This window comes from Carex rostrata, chromosome 23 (assembly GCF_964058835.1).
Source record: "Carex rostrata chromosome 23, lpCarRost1.2, whole genome shotgun sequence".
Classification (NCBI taxonomy): Eukaryota; Viridiplantae; Streptophyta; class Magnoliopsida; order Poales; family Cyperaceae; genus Carex; species Carex rostrata.
Window position 1 is genome coordinate 54,478 of NC_135940.1, and position 15,851 is coordinate 70,328.

The 15,851-nt window shown below is 36.5% G+C and overlaps 2 protein-coding genes and 1 long non-coding RNA gene across 4 annotated transcripts; 1 reads left to right on the plus strand and 2 right to left on the minus strand.

Annotated features, from left to right (window-relative positions):
- Nucleotides 1–5,669: 5,669 nt before the first annotated feature.
- Nucleotides 5,670–6,498, minus strand: LOC144574484 (uncharacterized). Its single transcript, XR_013518230.1, has 2 exons — nucleotides 5,905–6,498; nucleotides 5,670–5,821 (listed from the first exon to the last, which is right to left on the minus strand). It is a non-coding gene; the product is annotated as an uncharacterized LOC144574484 (long non-coding RNA).
- A 188-nt stretch (nucleotides 6,499–6,686) lies between these two features.
- Nucleotides 6,687–8,802, plus strand: LOC144575153 (uncharacterized). The gene has a single exon (XM_078325270.1). It carries the CDS (start codon nucleotides 6,687–6,689, stop codon nucleotides 8,613–8,615), a length of 1,929 nt encoding a protein of 642 aa, XP_078181396.1. The 3' UTR covers nucleotides 8,616–8,802.
- A 2,934-nt stretch (nucleotides 8,803–11,736) lies between these two features.
- Nucleotides 11,737–15,292, minus strand: LOC144575030 (vacuolar protein sorting 38-like). Of its 2 annotated transcripts, none has more exons than XM_078325146.1 (6): nucleotides 14,946–15,292; nucleotides 14,451–14,657; nucleotides 14,021–14,204; nucleotides 13,392–13,552; nucleotides 12,647–12,889; nucleotides 11,737–12,066 (listed from the first exon to the last, which is right to left on the minus strand). In XM_078325146.1, exons 1-6 carry the CDS (start codon nucleotides 15,177–15,179, stop codon nucleotides 11,950–11,952), a joined length of 1,146 nt encoding a protein of 381 aa, XP_078181272.1. In that variant the 5' UTR covers nucleotides 15,180–15,292; the 3' UTR covers nucleotides 11,737–11,949. The 2 variants fall into 2 exon arrangements, with proteins under 2 accessions (XP_078181272.1, XP_078181271.1); XM_078325145.1 differs by having other exon boundaries at nucleotides 13,392–13,555; nucleotides 14,946–15,290.
- Between the last annotated feature and the right edge of the window lie 559 nt (nucleotides 15,293–15,851).

Genomic DNA, 15,851 nt, shown 5'->3' on the forward strand with positions numbered 1-15,851 from the left:
TTGGTTAAAAAGACACATTCAGTGCGGATGCACTCAATTCAGTGTGGGTCGGCCACCCGCACACAGCACTTGGACAGATTTTTAGCAGTTGAAAATACACAGAAATATACACGAGTGCGGTCGCACTCATTTTCAATGCGGATCGATCACCCGCACTCAACACTTGGCAGAATTTTGGCAGCTTGGAAAACACATAAAAGAATACCCCAGTGCGGACGCACTCAGTACTTAGTCAAATTTTTCATGAAAACGACACTGAATAAGGAAAAGTCTGAGCGTAATGCGGCCGCACTCAATTTCAGTGCGGGTCAGCCACCCGCACTCAGTACTTAAGTAGAATTTCAGGAACTCAATCAACACAGAAAATTCATGAGTGCAGACGCACTGATATCCAGTGCGGGTCAACCCATCCGCACTCATTACTTGGTCAGATTTTGGAAAATTCAGCCAATACCGGATTTCTCAGTGCGGGCGCACTCAACCTCAGTGCGGACGCACTGGCATAATTCAGAACATAATTAACATGGAAACTGGAGCCAGTGCGGATCAACCATCCGCACTCACTACCAGTGCGGACGCACTGGACCTATAAAGGTTCAGAACTTCGTATTTTCGACGCGGTTTCGATTCACCTTTAACCTACTTATCTTGGGAATCATTAATTAAGGTTTAAATGTCTATTTCGTTAGCACGATTTTTGATTCTTGCCTTTAAAACATTCAGAATTTAATTGTTAAAGTTCCGTAACGTAACAGTTCGGATCCAAATTTCGATCCATACACTTATATGTTTTAATTCGGGTCGGGTCCGGATTCGGATACCTATCTAGCCGTAGATATTTCGGATCCAGTCTTTCGGTTCCAGGTAGATATATACCCATAACTTGTTTGTAGATTATCGGGTTTGGTTCAGATACGGGGCGGTTCCGGATCCGGAGCGGGTATATGTCACAAAAAAAATAAGGAGGATGGAGAGAAAATAACTTTTGAAAAAAAAATATTGAAGAAGAGATATAATTTTTAAAAAGTAAAATATTAGATATGACGATTTCTTTTTCCATGGTTCCAAAAATCTATTAATGGAATACTAATAATTTGTATAAATGGCATATCAATGAGAGCAATAAATTTTCATTATTATGCAGAGAATATCAAGGCAAATATTGAAGGATGTATCCATAGTAATAAATTTTATTTAAAAAATTAATGCGGCTGTTATGGAAGGAACAAATTTGACATCCATCTATGTGTATAAACATAGCGAATATGTCACTGCATTCTATTTTCTCAGATTCAAAAAAGTACTGGGCTCACCACAGCTTATGCAAAAATTAATATGCAAAGTTGTATTTTTATATATTAATAGTTATTAATATATGTTTTATCGGGTATTTATATAGGTATCGGGTCAGGTTCAGTTATGGGTCGGATAATTAAATGAAACTCATATCCCACCCATTACAGTATCGGTTCCAGTTCGGATCTGGGTCGAATATTAAATTATTAAATTTATAACCATACCCATAATTTAACCGGTTATATTTTTTAAACCATACCTGTCACACCCCGGGACAACCCGCCACGTATTTCTACGTAAGGCGTATGCACATCACATACATTATCAATAACAACAAAACATAATGCCACATTTATTTCATTAACAACTGAGTTTAACAAACGATAATGGTGGACATGGCTAGTAGCACACGCACTGCCATGACTGCTCAATGTATCAATTATTGAATAATGAGAAAGAAATATAAAAATTATTAATCATGGGTCTTTCCGCTTAGTCTCACTCCTGTCCTTGCTCGAATCTTTCCTCTTCGTTACCTGGAACCCACGTAAAAGTGGAACGGGTGAGAGATCGAACCTTCTCTCAGTGCGGGATTTAGTTCCAGCCCAGAGCTTATAAAACCTTTACTTATATTCACAAATATGATAAGAAAATAAATAAAATGCGTATGCTTCTTCTAATGCAATGCATGTCCTAGCATTACTTACTACTTTCATTTATTTAGAGAAAAATCTGTTAATCCTGTTCGTTTTCTTATTTTCCTTGTTTCTCCGACCGCGGAACTCCCGCCCGACGCCGGAAGAAACCACTTAATTTCCTTGTTTCTTCGACCGCGGAACTCCCGCCCGACGCCGAAAGAAACCGCCAACCCAACCGCGGGACTCCCGCCTGACGCTGGGCGCTATCGCCCTAACCGCGGAACTCCCGCCAGACGCTAGGGTTAGACCCGTGACAGGACCGCTTTCGCCTACAGTCACGTTAACGAGGGGTCCAGTCGAACACTAGACCCAATGTATACATCCCAATATGCAAGCATATTGGCCCCTGTTCAATTACCATATTCGTTCTTTTTCAAAAACACATTTATTCAATCACACAGTTCATGCCATACTCAATACATCCTATTCATGCAAGTCCATTGGTCGATATATGAATCCTATCATTTCATGCAAGTTATTTGTGTCTACTCAAGTCATACGAATGGTTCGATAACAACATGCATAAATTCGACTAATACAATAATAATAATAAACAGTTTAATGACAATAGGAAAGTAAAATAGTTTTATAAAGTCTAGGAAACCCGCACCTGATATTTGAGTGAATTCTTGATTGTCCCTTACGTCACTTAAATCTTTAACAGTCGAGCCTAATAAATGGACATGTCTCCAATTAGAAATGTTTATATTCTCTTCATTTCCTAAATTTCGTTAATACTAATTTTTATACTAACATGTTACCAATCCTAACTCTTAAAATTTAATTAGTTTATTTATAAGATAGATTTGAAATCCTAATATGATAATATAAATTTATCATAAGCGAAATCATTTTGTAACTGGTTTTTGCGAAGTTGAGACCCAATATCGATCTAAGACCTGTGTAGAAACAAATTGCAGAATAAATATTCTTTACAAATTAGATTTATTAAAACTGTCATGGCTCGTTATCTTATTATGCTGTGATTTTTATCATATGTGAAACTATTGACAACATAATAATAATAATAATAATAATAATAATAATAATAATAATAATAATAATAATAATAATAATAACAACAACAACAAAATTAGTGAGTTTAGACAAATATATGATTGGAGTTATCAAATACAAAATTAACTATAATTGTATACATAGTAATCAGATTTTTAATATAACTAAAGAAAATACTTCATTAATAAGAAAAGCTTCCAGATGTTACTATATTTAAATATAACTAAAGAATGCTGAGTAATAACTTTAAATTTTCAGATTATAATATAATTATAGAAAACCTTACCAAAAATCTGAGTTTTCATATTTTAAGTAGTGAATGAAATTGATTCGAAATATTAAGATCTAGTTGTCACCTTCTAATCTATTAAACTTAATGCAACAAAATAACAGGAATTTTAAATTACCTTAATGAAGAATTTTCAAAACAAAAGAGGATTTAGAGGACTTCATTGATAGCGCTGCGAAGAAATGATTGTGCTGCTTCAATCATTTTAAAAGGTCTCTTTGATATTTGGCAATGTTTCATCGTTTAATTTATTTTCAATTAAACTATATAGAGAGGGGTAATAGTTTTGATACAAAACAGAGGAGGCGGCAGGAAAAGTAAAAGAAGAGTATTTTAGGGTTCGGATTTTAAAGGAAAAGAAAAGGAAAAGCGGGGTGTGCGTCAGGAGACGTGATTTTACAATTAAAGTTTACCAAATTTATAATTTAGGAAATAAAGTAAATGTATAAATTGATTGGACAAATCCAAGCTTTAGCAATAAGACAAAAATAGTAATTTTATTCTTCCATCCTCGATCCTTCTAACAAAATTATATAATTCAGAATTTATTTATTCTTCTAATGACATGTTATTAGTGTTTAAATAAGATATGTATTTTTTTTATATTATGAAAATGTCATATAAGCATAAATATATAATGATGACTCGATTTTTTTTTTTTCTAAACGTGACGGAACATTACAATACCCTATCCAAATTAATCGGATCCGGGTCAGTTCCAGATCGGATCCGATTCGATTCTGGATCGGATCCGGATAATCGGATAAAAGTAGCACCTCTACATATAATGTCGATTCACCCATTCGGATATACTTCTGATTTTCCATAAGTCGGGCTGTTGCTTCAGCTTCTTTATGCTTCCGATAAATTTTTGCTAATTGATGGTAGATCCTTTGGCAATCTTGTAATCTTTTTAAGTATATATACATATACGTATACGTATATGTACATATATACGTATAGTATATGTACATATATACGTATACGTATATGTATACATATATATACATATATATGAGTAAAGCTAGTGTGTGACATGCTCACCAAGAAAGTTTGGTGAGCATAACTCCAAAAGTATATCGGATCGACGTCAAATGTCAAATCCAAACCGTTAAAATTCATGTACTTCATGAGTGATGCATATACATGCAAAATTTTGAAAGTTTCGAGTTTATTTGCTACACGGTCAAGTGGTCAAAGAAATAATAAAAATTGAATATATAAAATAACTTATAATAAAATGTTCATTTCTTTGACCACTTGACCGTGTAGCAAATAAACTCGAAACTTTCAAAATTTTGCATATGTATGCATCACTCATGAAGTACATGGATTTCAACGGTTTGGATTTGGCATTTGACGTCGATCCGATATACTTTTGGAGTTATGCTCACCAAACTTTCTTGGTGAGCATGTCACACGCTAGCTTTACTCCATATATATTAATATGAGCTGCTTGATTATTTGACATGACTCTAAATCATAAGGTTGCCTTTTTATTTTTAAAATTCCACCGTGTTTCTTATTTTTATTTCTTATGAACGAAAATTTCGAGTCTGATCTGCTCTGTATTTTATTAGCTATTAGATTATATGAGCGGTGTTGATTGGTTAACTTCAAAATATGAGTGAATTAGAGGATACGGACCGGTAGAACTGGTGCTGAGCGATAAGGGAGAAATTTCTCTTCTGAACAGGTTAGAGGAAGAAACAATTAGAAGACACTTCAAATTGAAATTCAAGGGTATATTAGCCAGTTCAATTTATAAATAATTAAAAGGAAATAAAAATAAAAATGCTAAATTTTTTATGAAAATATTGAATATTATTATGTTTTTTTATGAAAATATTGATTATTTTAAAAATTTAGATGGGTAAACTGAAAATTTCTCTGATATCTATAATATAGCCGATATTTTTAAATATACCATTTTATAAAAAATGTTAAACCAAAACACCATTTTCGGCTGGATTTTCCAAATTTCGCATGGCCGCTTCTGAGGGAAGCGGCCACCAGGAGCTGGGCCGCTTCTGAGCGAAGCGGCCAATATATTGGGCCGGATTGAGGCCCAGCGGGGTGGCCGCTTTGGGGGGTAGCGGCCAGGGCCGCTTCCTGGGGTAGAGGGCACCCTGAATACATAAAAAACGCACCGTTCATAGTATCATTCCAGCCGGCGCACCGTTTGCTTTTGTATTTTTTTTACTCTAGTGTTGTCATATACTATGATTTGTTATATCAGGATGCTTATCTTTCTTTTATGTTGTTATTTATTGTACTATTTTGCTTTTATCTTTCATTATTTTTCGTCATAGTAAATCCGAACGTAACGATTTGTAAAACAAACAATAAAACAACAAATAAATCACAAATAAATCAAAACAAACAATAATAGTGCGCCTAAATAGGTGTCTGCATGTTAATACAATAAACGAGTAATGCTTGCCTAAATAGGTGTCTGCATGTTAATACAAATCTAAACTTGACCGTCGGATAAAAATACATTGCTTGCCTCTTTCTCAACCTGAAAATTTAATAACAAAAATGTATTGTTACTCCTATTTCTCAACTTGAAAATTGAATAACAAAAATGTATGAGTTAACTACCTCGTGCATCTCGAGCAGCTCTGTTTTGTTGTTCTTGTGTATCCCGGCGAGTCTGATGTCCTCTCCTTCTATTATGAAGTAAATCAAGCCACATCGGAATCCTATTAACTCTCCTTCGACCCAAGGTAATATTTTTGTCATTTGGAACAAGGATCGGGCCTTCACTTTCCGGCCAATCAGAAATAATCGATTTCAGAACCAACAAATCAGTACCCGAGATTACAGGTATCACAGAAACAGGCCCGATACTGTAATAAACCCCATTAGGGCCTGTTAAAATCTCACCACCAGTGTAAATAGATACCATAACAGCCATTTGGTATGAGTATAAGAAAACCTAAATTTAAAAATTAATTAAATTAATTATAAATACTAAATTTTTTTTTAAAAAGAAAGAAAATAAAATACTTACAGCTGAAGCGGCACTAGTGGCATATGATCTCTGTGCGTCAAATGAATCTCTCTCCGTCAAATGTCAAATGAATCTGTCTGTCTTTTTTATGTATTCAGGGTGCCCTCTACCCCAGGAAGCGGCCCTGGCCGCTACCCCCCAAAGCGGCCACCCCGCTGGGCCTCAATCCGGCCCAATATATTGGCCGCTTCGCTCAGAAGCGGCTCAGCTCCTGGTGGCCGCTTCCCTCAGAAGCGGCCATGCGATTTTTGTAAAAAACAGCCAGAACTGGTGTTTTGGTTTAACATTTTTTATAAAATGGTATATTTAAAAATTTCGGATAATATAGATTTCTGAAAGCAAAGCAGTAGTAGAAAACATATTAGATAAGATGGTGCTGGTGTGTGTGTCGTCTCTTGCCAATCCCCATTTATCCCCATTAGCTTCTCGCCGAGGCCTCCGTCTTGTGTGCTTCGCCTTACCCCCATCCAAACACAGCATCACTAACAAACCAAATTCACCACCTAGACCTAGTACTAATTATTTTGGGAAGAGGAAAAGGCAGCACTCCAAGCCAGTGCCAGATGTCATTTCTACCCAAGAGGCGCTTAACCGCTTCAACCAGCTGTTGGCTGCTCACAACCCTCCATCCTCCATCCATCAATTCAATCAACTCTTTGCCGCCTTGGTTCGCACAAGAACCTCAAACAACCCCATCTTTTCCCTCTTCAACCGCTTCACCCAAGCTGAAGGAATCTGTCCCAATAACTGTACATATGCCATCTTGATGGATTACTGTGCCAGAACGAATCAGGTTGGACTGTTGTTTGGTTTTTTGGGACGGTTTCTCAAAGGGGGTTGCAAAACTCATGCCAGGGTCTTCAGTCCGATACTCAAAAGCCTATGTTGGGAGGATAGAATTGATGAGGCCGTAGTTACAGTGCTCGATAAAATGCCTAAAATGGGATGCGTACCCAATGTAGTCTCGTTTAACATTGTTATAGATGGGTTGTGCAAGAAAGGTGAAATTGATAAGGCCATGGAATTTCTAAATGACATGATGTCTAAACGGCACAAGCCTGATGTCGTGACCTATAGCACTCTTATAAATGGACTTTGTAAGAATGGCCAAATTGATAAAGCCGTGGATTGTTTACATGACATGGTTTTTAAAGGGTTTGAGCCTAACGTCGTAACCTATAACACTCTTATAGGTGGATTATGCAAGAACGGTAAAATTGAGCAAGGTGTGGGTTTTCTGCATGACATGATGTCTAAAAGGTACGAGCCTGATGTTGTGACCTATAACACTCTTATAGATGGACTATGCAAGAACGGTAAAATGGAGAAAGCCGTGGATTTTCTACATGACATGATATCTAAAGGGCACAAGCCAAATGTTGTGACCTATAGCACTCTTATAAATGGACTATGTGAGAATGGTCTAATTGACAAAGCCGTGGATTGTCTACATGACATGATTTCTAAAGGGTTTGAGCCTAACGTCGTAACCTATAGCACTCTTATAAAAGGATTATGCAAGAATGGTGAAATTGAGAAAGCTGTGGGTTATCTACATGACATGATGTCTAAAGGGCAAGAGCCTAACGTCATAACCTATAACATTCTTATAGACGGATTATGCAAGAATGGTGAAATTGAGAAAGCTGTGGGTTTTCTATCTGACATCATGTCTCAAGGGCACGAGCCGGACATCATAACATATAATACTCTTATAGATGGACTATGCAAGAAAGGTGAAATCGAGAAAGCCATGGATTTTCTGCATGACATAACGTCTAAAGGGCGTGAGCCAGATGTCGTGACCTATAGCACTCTTATAGATGGACTATGTAAGAAGGGTGATACTGAGAAAGCCGTGGATTTTCTGCATGATATGATGTCTAAAGGGTGTGAGCCTGATGTTGTGACCTATAACACTCTCATAGATGGGCTATGCAAGAACGGTGAAACTGAGAAAGCTGTGGATTTTCTTCAGACAATGCTTAGGAAAGGTGTGACACCAAATCTTGTTACCTACAATAGTCTTATACACGGACTATACAAGCTAGGCTGCTGGAAAGAAGCAGTTAATGTTTTCAGGGAGTTGGTTGAGCAAGGGATTTTGCCCGATGATTATAGTTATGGAGCACTTTTGGGTTCACTTTGCAAACAAGGTCAAAGCAAGGAAGCTCATAAGTTGCTTGATTTGATGATTGAGAGAGGTTTCAAAAGTATTGTTCCATATACAAGTTTGCTTCCTTGCTATGCAACTGATGGCAATTTTAGTGATGTGATGAATATCCTCGACCCTATGTAACTATGTTGGTCAACAATATGGTTAGTTGAACTTATGATGCATTGGTTGAAGTAAATAGTGTATTTTCTTTATGCAAGGAGACAATTGGGAAATGGCTGTAATAGAACTATCATTTTAGGTTCCTTATTTCTTAATTGTTGTATAGATTGAAGTACTAGTTAGTTATTATCTATCTTTTTTTAATGAAGTTTCTATTCTTTTTCTGAATATTTTATTTTCAACAATTGATAATAATTTTTACATAATTCTTTGGCTCGGTATTTTCTAACAATACCAGGCTGGGGTCATTTGGGTTATTTTCTAGCTTACCCCAACTTATTTGGAAATAAAGACTTTGAAGATGAAGAAGAAATTTAACCCATCATCTAACCAACTGGGGTCATAACGTTGTAATAATTCAGGAGCTGGACCAGTTTCTCAAATTACATCAAACGACTTCAAATTTAATTTTTATCAATTAAAAAAAGTTTGAAATATTAGATTAAATTTACCTTTTATCTTAAATTGATAAACATTCGAGCAAAGAACAGCGACTGCAAACCAACAAGATTGCAGGAATCCGCACCACTTGAAAACCTTCTCCATTCTGTAGCTCATCTTATTTACCTATGTTACCCCAATACTCCACCTAAATTCCCGTACCCGTATCAGGTGTGTATTGGATACGGATATGCACTTGATATGGACCCGATACGTCTCTGAATGCCAGTTGGCATATCAGGGTACGTGGCATATCCCTTCCCCTTTGATACAGTATAGGTTAATAAGGGCTTATAAGGATACATGGCGTATCCCTTCCCCTTCGATACATTATAGGATAGAGCTTATAAGGGCAGGATACGGCAGGGATATAGATGGGATACGTTTAAAATTTTTAGGTTTTTAGTTTACTCCTCTGGACCCGCAGTAAAAAAAAAAAAAAAAAAAAAAAAAAAAAAAAAAAAGAACCTCCGCTCGGTCTCTCTCAACGTGATACGACACTCGTTTCTCCGGTCGGCGCTCAGCGCTCTCCACTGTCTATCTCCGTCGTATATCCTTCACTCTCTGTCTCCCCTCTCCGGGTAAGTTATTTCTCTCCACCGTATTTTCTTTCAATTATTTACATTTCGATCCTCTCCATGCCAGTATAAAATAACAAATAGTTGGTGAGTTATAAAATTAAAATACTTTTTGCTGGGTATGCTGAAACCTGAAACCAAGTATTGGTCTGTACCTGGTACATGGTACTATAATTCAAAAATAGGTTATTGTTTTGGTTCAGGGAAAATCGACCCTTAAGCACAGAAAAGCAAAAGGGATTTAAGGGCTGAAGTCAATACTCGATTTCACATTCAAAAGAACCAACTGACAGTAATTGAGGCCTCATATTACAGAATTGAAATTAGTGGGGCTGGAATAAAGTATTTCTCCTTTTTGCTATATTATGTCGTTGTAAATTACATATTTCATATTTCCAATTCCTCTTCATTTCAAGCACAGCAAGTTAATTGATGTTGTAGTTCAGGTCTTTTCCATAGTTTAGAATCTATAGAACACAGATATTTCTAGATCATACTGTGAACCTATTGAACACGACCAATACTTGGTTTGATTTGAATTTGTAATGGATGTTACGGATCTAATTTTATGTTGTTTGGTATTATAATTTTCACTATCAATTTTATGTCTGGAGTTGCAATTGTTAAACTTAAACTAGTTTTTTAGATAAATTATAAATTTGGGTCATGTGAATGTGTATCATGGCAAAATTATCAATTTCTTTTTACTTGTAATATAAGTGTTGAATTTAGGGGTGATTAATGAGCGAGCATGAGCGAGTTAGGGTATGCTCATGCTCGCTCATTAAGTAAATGAGCGAGTTGTTAATGAGCGAGTTTAAATGAGCGGATAAATGAGCGAGCTTTTAATGAGCGAGTTATGAGCGGCTCACGAGTTATGACTCATAACAAAATTATATAGTGTGCTCATGCATAAGAAAATTTGTTAAAAGTCGTCATAACAAAATCCAACAAATTGTCATAATTCATTTAAATGAGAGAGTTGTTATGACTATTACTTGTTTTGAGATTTAGGCGGAGGTTTTGGTTCTGCCGATTTACAAAAAAAAAATGAATATGAAACTATAAATATTAGTATATTACACACGATTAAATGTTACATTGTGCTCACTATATTACACAGGATCAAATATGAAACTATGCTTACTATCTATCAATCTTAATGATGCAAGGTTGATATTACACAGAATTACATAGGATTAAATGTGGCAAGGATTAGATGTGGCAAATGCTTAATGAGCGAGTTATGAGCGAGTTTGGTCATGCTCATGCTCGCTCATTAAGTAAATAAGCGAGTTGTTAATGAGCGAGTTTAAATGAGCGGATAAATGAGCGAGTTTAGACGAGCTTTTAATGAGCGAGTTGTGAGCGGCTCACGAGTTATGACTCATAACAAAATTATATAGTGTGCCCATGCATAAGAAAATTTGTTAAAAGTCGTCATAACAAAATCCAACAAATTGTCATAATTCATTTAAATGAGAGAGTTGTTATGACTATTACTTGTTTTGAGATTTAGGCGGAGGTTTTGGTTCTGCCGATTTACAAAAAAAAAATGAATATGAAACTATAAATATTAGTATATTACACACGATTAAATGTTACATTGTGCTCACTATATTACACAGGATCAAATATGAAACTATGCTTACTATCTATCAATCTTAATGATGCAAGGTTGATATTACACAGAATTACATAGGATTAAATGTGGCAAGGATTAGATGTGGCAAATGCTTAATGAGCGAGTTATGAGCGAGTTTGGTCATGCTCATGCTCGCTCATTAAGTAAATAAGCGAGTTGTTAATGAGCGAGTTTAAATGAGCGGATAAATGAGCGAGTTTAGACGAGCTTTTAATGAGCGAGTTGTGAGCGGCTCACGAGTTATGAGCGATTTACTCACCCCTAGTTGAATTAATAATATAATTAAATTAATAAAAATAGTATAAATAATAGCCGTATCGTATCCTCCAATTTTTGAAAATTACCATATCACCGTATCCGATACAGTACCCGTATCTATGCAACATAGTTATTTACAATCCATCTTTTTATCATTTAAAAATCAAGAGCTCTAAAGAGAAAACATTGTAGCATGTACATAACCCGAAAGCGGAAAAGTAGAAAAGAACAGTGAACTCTGTGAGGGGTGCACAATTAAAACTGCACCAGCCCCCCCCCCCCCCCCCCCAAAAAAAAAAAAAGGGTAAAACACCAAAACAAAACAGTATGGTTGGTCAATGTTGTGCATCTCTATGATAGAGGCTATATCGAATTACCTATCTAAAAATTCGTCTGACAAGATAACTCTCATGAGTTCCTTCAAGTTAGCCAATATATGTCTCGGGCCCAAGCTTTCTGCACCAATGTAATTCAATACCTGTTCCAAATCCTACAAAGAAATTAACTTTTTAAGATAAGTAAACAGGGGATCTGATGCATAGCAGATGCATGAAATACAGTAGGTGGGTCGTGGATACACAAAAAATGCATGCATTCAGAACTCCGATAAACCTCACACAAAAACCAAAGCACAAAATGTAACAAAAACATGAAAGATTGCTCGACCAAAACCACAGGTATCGAGTTCAAGTGCTATCTGCAAATGCTTCACCAACAACCTTCAATAAGAATATGCTCAAATGTGTGTACTTTTACAAATGCGTGTACTTAGAATTACAAGCATGACTTGGGAGAGACAGAAAAATGCTGGGACAGGATGCACGTAAGAAGAAGAAAATTTTCAGACATTTCCAAGATTATAATAGATTGCAAAAGAGCCCCCAACTTTATAATATTTGCACAAAGAACCCCACTTTTTAATACACAAAACATGCCATGATGTAGGTTCTTTAATTTTTTCTTGTTTTGCAAAATCACAGAAAAGATAATGTATTCAAAGAAATGTCCATTATAATGCTAAGAGCCTCAGATAAAGAGCTAAAGAATAGCAACTAAAAAAACAACTATACCTTATTCAACAGGAAAATTGCGTAGGATGCCCTTGTTATTGTATCTTGACCATCAAAAAAGAGTGGGAATTCAGTAGGAATTGAACTAGTCAGAGAAAGTGCTGGGCTTGTTGCTGCTGAATCAGCACTTGACAAAAAAGACTCAACTGAGGGGGCATAGTCGTGAATATATGACCGTGAACCTCCTAACCTTAAGGGGTACCGAAGCGGTACCTCCAGGTAAGAAGAAATAAGCTGGAGTGCCTAATGAAAAAACAAAAATAAGAAAAAGACCAAAATTTGAACTTAGCAATGTACACACAGAACTGCAGTAAGAGATTTAAACCATAAGCACAGTAACAGTAAAACTATGTGATGGAAAATACATCTCCAAACCCAAAGAACACTGAAGCCAAGCAAAGCTAGACAGGATGTTAGGTCATTGTCTCCTTATCTTGTTATCAAGGGATGGGTCTGGTCATTTCAAAATTCAGGGGCAATAATGTCATCTTTCCTTCACTTAACCTTGATTTTGCTGGTTACTTTTAGTTTGAATATCCAAGAGAAATCTACAACTGGCGGCGAAATGAGAAATGCCAGGTTCTATTTGCATATACAATGCAATACTGGTTAATCATAAAATCGTATTTAACCAAGCCAGTTAGTTACCGGAATGAATCCCAGTAAAAAGAAAGTATTAATAAACTAACTCATACCAGTACCATGCAAGAACACATTGGACAGGTACGATTTAAAGTCAACTTACATGGGCAGCATAGCCAAGAGCAGTTGCTGACTGCTGGACCTCCTTCTTGTCAGAGAAATAGCCTGTCTTCTTTACTGGCAAGGCCTTCAAATGCATACCCAGAATAGTAAGAGATGACTGCGAAGAGCCTCTAGAAATACTTTTAGAGGGTGGTACAACATCTCCTATAAGATTAACTATGTTAACCCAAGAAATATACAAAACATTGTGACTTGAAGTCTTGAATATTATTTCAAACAGCGAGAATAACAGCAAAGTGGCAGAATATGGACCGATGATCCTATCTAATAAATGATAGACCAGCGGGAATGTAAAATAAAGATTTGATCAGAAGTTGATTAAACTAACAGACAGAATCAATGATCAGTTAACAAGAACCAAGCTAAGGAAGCTTTTTGACAAACAGTGGAAGCTAATTCTACTGGCTTCATCTAATAAATAATAATTAATATACAACAAGATCAAAGTATCAGATCCTACTATACATAGATAGCACCACACATAACTTGTATTGGAGTATAGATATACACAGGTTAGGTCAACCCAACAGGTCCATTGCAAAATAGCCAATTTTCATTGCTCATTACCAATGAGAATCAAGAATCTAAGAGAGAGAGAGAGAGAGAGACCAGTTGATTTACTGCTGCTAGAATGAGAATCAAGAATCTTCATAAATATATGTTCATCCAAAGTTCTGACGGGATATATGCTAGCAACTTGAGCCACCATGTGCTGTTGCCTCATTCGCAGCTTCTCTTGTATTTTCTTAAGCCGGCAATGACCATTCTCTCCAGACAACAGGTTTTTAGCTTCCTGTCATGCAAGGTTGTTCACCAGCACTAGTCATATTAGTTTAGCTGTTTATTGTTATTCTTTACCTATGGGTAGACTATAGATATGACAAATATATTGGTTTGGAAATTCTTTTCACAGATTCTTGCAAATTATACCTAATGCATAACAGAAACAAACATCATCACTATGTACTTAAATACAGGTACTGGGCTAAGACATGTGCAAAATAAATTTGACAACTGAAGCTTCTCAGATTATCATCACCTGCAACTGATTGTGTGCCACAGAGAGAGTCTTGCTGGCTACCAGCAGAGTTCTGATTCTAAGACTCAGCTGCTCTATTCTGGTCTCCACATCCTCTGAAGAATTCTTACAGAAAATCAACAGGTTCCTTTGCACAGCCTTTCTTGCCTCCAGTTTTTTCTTCATATCCTCCAGTTCGTTTGTCCTCTGGAGAGATCCGCTCCTTACCTGTGTTTAATTAATCACTAATTTAAATACTTGTGTATGTCAGTTTAGTTCATTAAAGAAACCAATGTCGAGTATTTTGATAGAATTGATTTGAACAATTTATTAGTAGAGTGAATTATTATAACGGTTATGTAGGATGTAGCTATTGACTTATTAATAAAGAATCTTGTGTCATTACAGGCCCGAATCTTTCCAATTCTACCCCCAATTATTCTAGCAAAACCAATAATCTGCAAAAGGGATTTCACTCGCCAAAAATTAAGAAAATAATAATTAAAAAAAAAAAACCTTTATAATCGAATCGAGTCTCTGAGAAAGGACTTGTTTCCTCTCCTTGGCTGTCCTGAGAGCCGCAGAGAGGCTCCACAAGCGCGCGATCTCCTGCTCCATGTCCTCCCATTCCACCACCCTGGGCGCCTCGACGCCCGCCACGTCATCGGGGCTCACCACTTGCCAGTCCACATCGGCCCCCGTCGTTTCCACTCCAGCTGATCGATCGGGTTCTGATTCGCCCCCTTCCATCTCGTGCAGCACATTCTGACCGCTCCTCACCAACGCCACATGGCGGAGAGGAGGGGGCGAGAGAGAGAGAGGGAGGTAGCAGCGTCAAAAATATAGCTAGCAAGAACAAGAAGCAAGAGAGACTTCTCTGAGTGTGAGTTGCCTACTTGCCTTCTCTTCTCTGGATGGAATGGAATGGAATGGAAGAACGAAGCGCAGAAGCGACAGTTTCGGTGCTCGGGAAGCCAAGCCAATGGATGGGGTCAAATCCAATATAGAGTATTTGTTGAGGGTGTATAAACAATTTTTCTAGCGGCTCGGACCGGTCTGGAGTCTGGACTCTGGACCGGCATCGGCTTGTTTAGTTTTTCTCAAGTTTTTTTCCTTATTCAAGTATGGAACTAACTAAACAATTGGTATTTACTACTTGCTTACTTTGATTATGTGAATATGGTACTCGTATTTTGTAACACCACGTTATTTCTAGGTATGATATTTGATACCATAAAAAAAAAAAAAAAAAACAGATTAAGCCCAATCGAGAAACAAATTAAATATCTATACATGTCTTGAGTTAGAATGACATGCATAATTATCCTTATAGAAAATATTGTAGAAAATCTCATAAAAATTATAATAATTGCCCATCTAATTTCTGAAACAAACGTCTTCTTAGTTGACTTCAAATAATTA

What these genes read in the sequence shown, in the direction of transcription:
- LOC144575030 (XM_078325145.1), bottom strand. Translation starts at nt 15,179, where the DNA reads ATGGAAGGGGGCGAATCAGAACCCGATCGATCAGCTGGAGTGGAAACG. An exon ending in GACTCGATTCGATTATAAAG is followed by an intron (nt 14,658 to 14,945) that starts GTTTTTTTTTTT and finishes AATTAAACACAG; the next exon opens with GTAAGGAGCGGATCTCTCCA. An exon ending in TAGCAGCAGTAAATCAACTG is followed by an intron (nt 13,556 to 14,020) that starts GTCTCTCTCTCT and finishes TTAATCTTATAG; the next exon opens with GAGATGTTGTACCACCCTCT.
- LOC144575153 (XM_078325270.1), top strand. Translation starts at nt 6,687, where the DNA reads ATGGTGCTGGTGTGTGTGTCGTCTCTTGCCAATCCCCATTTATCCCCA.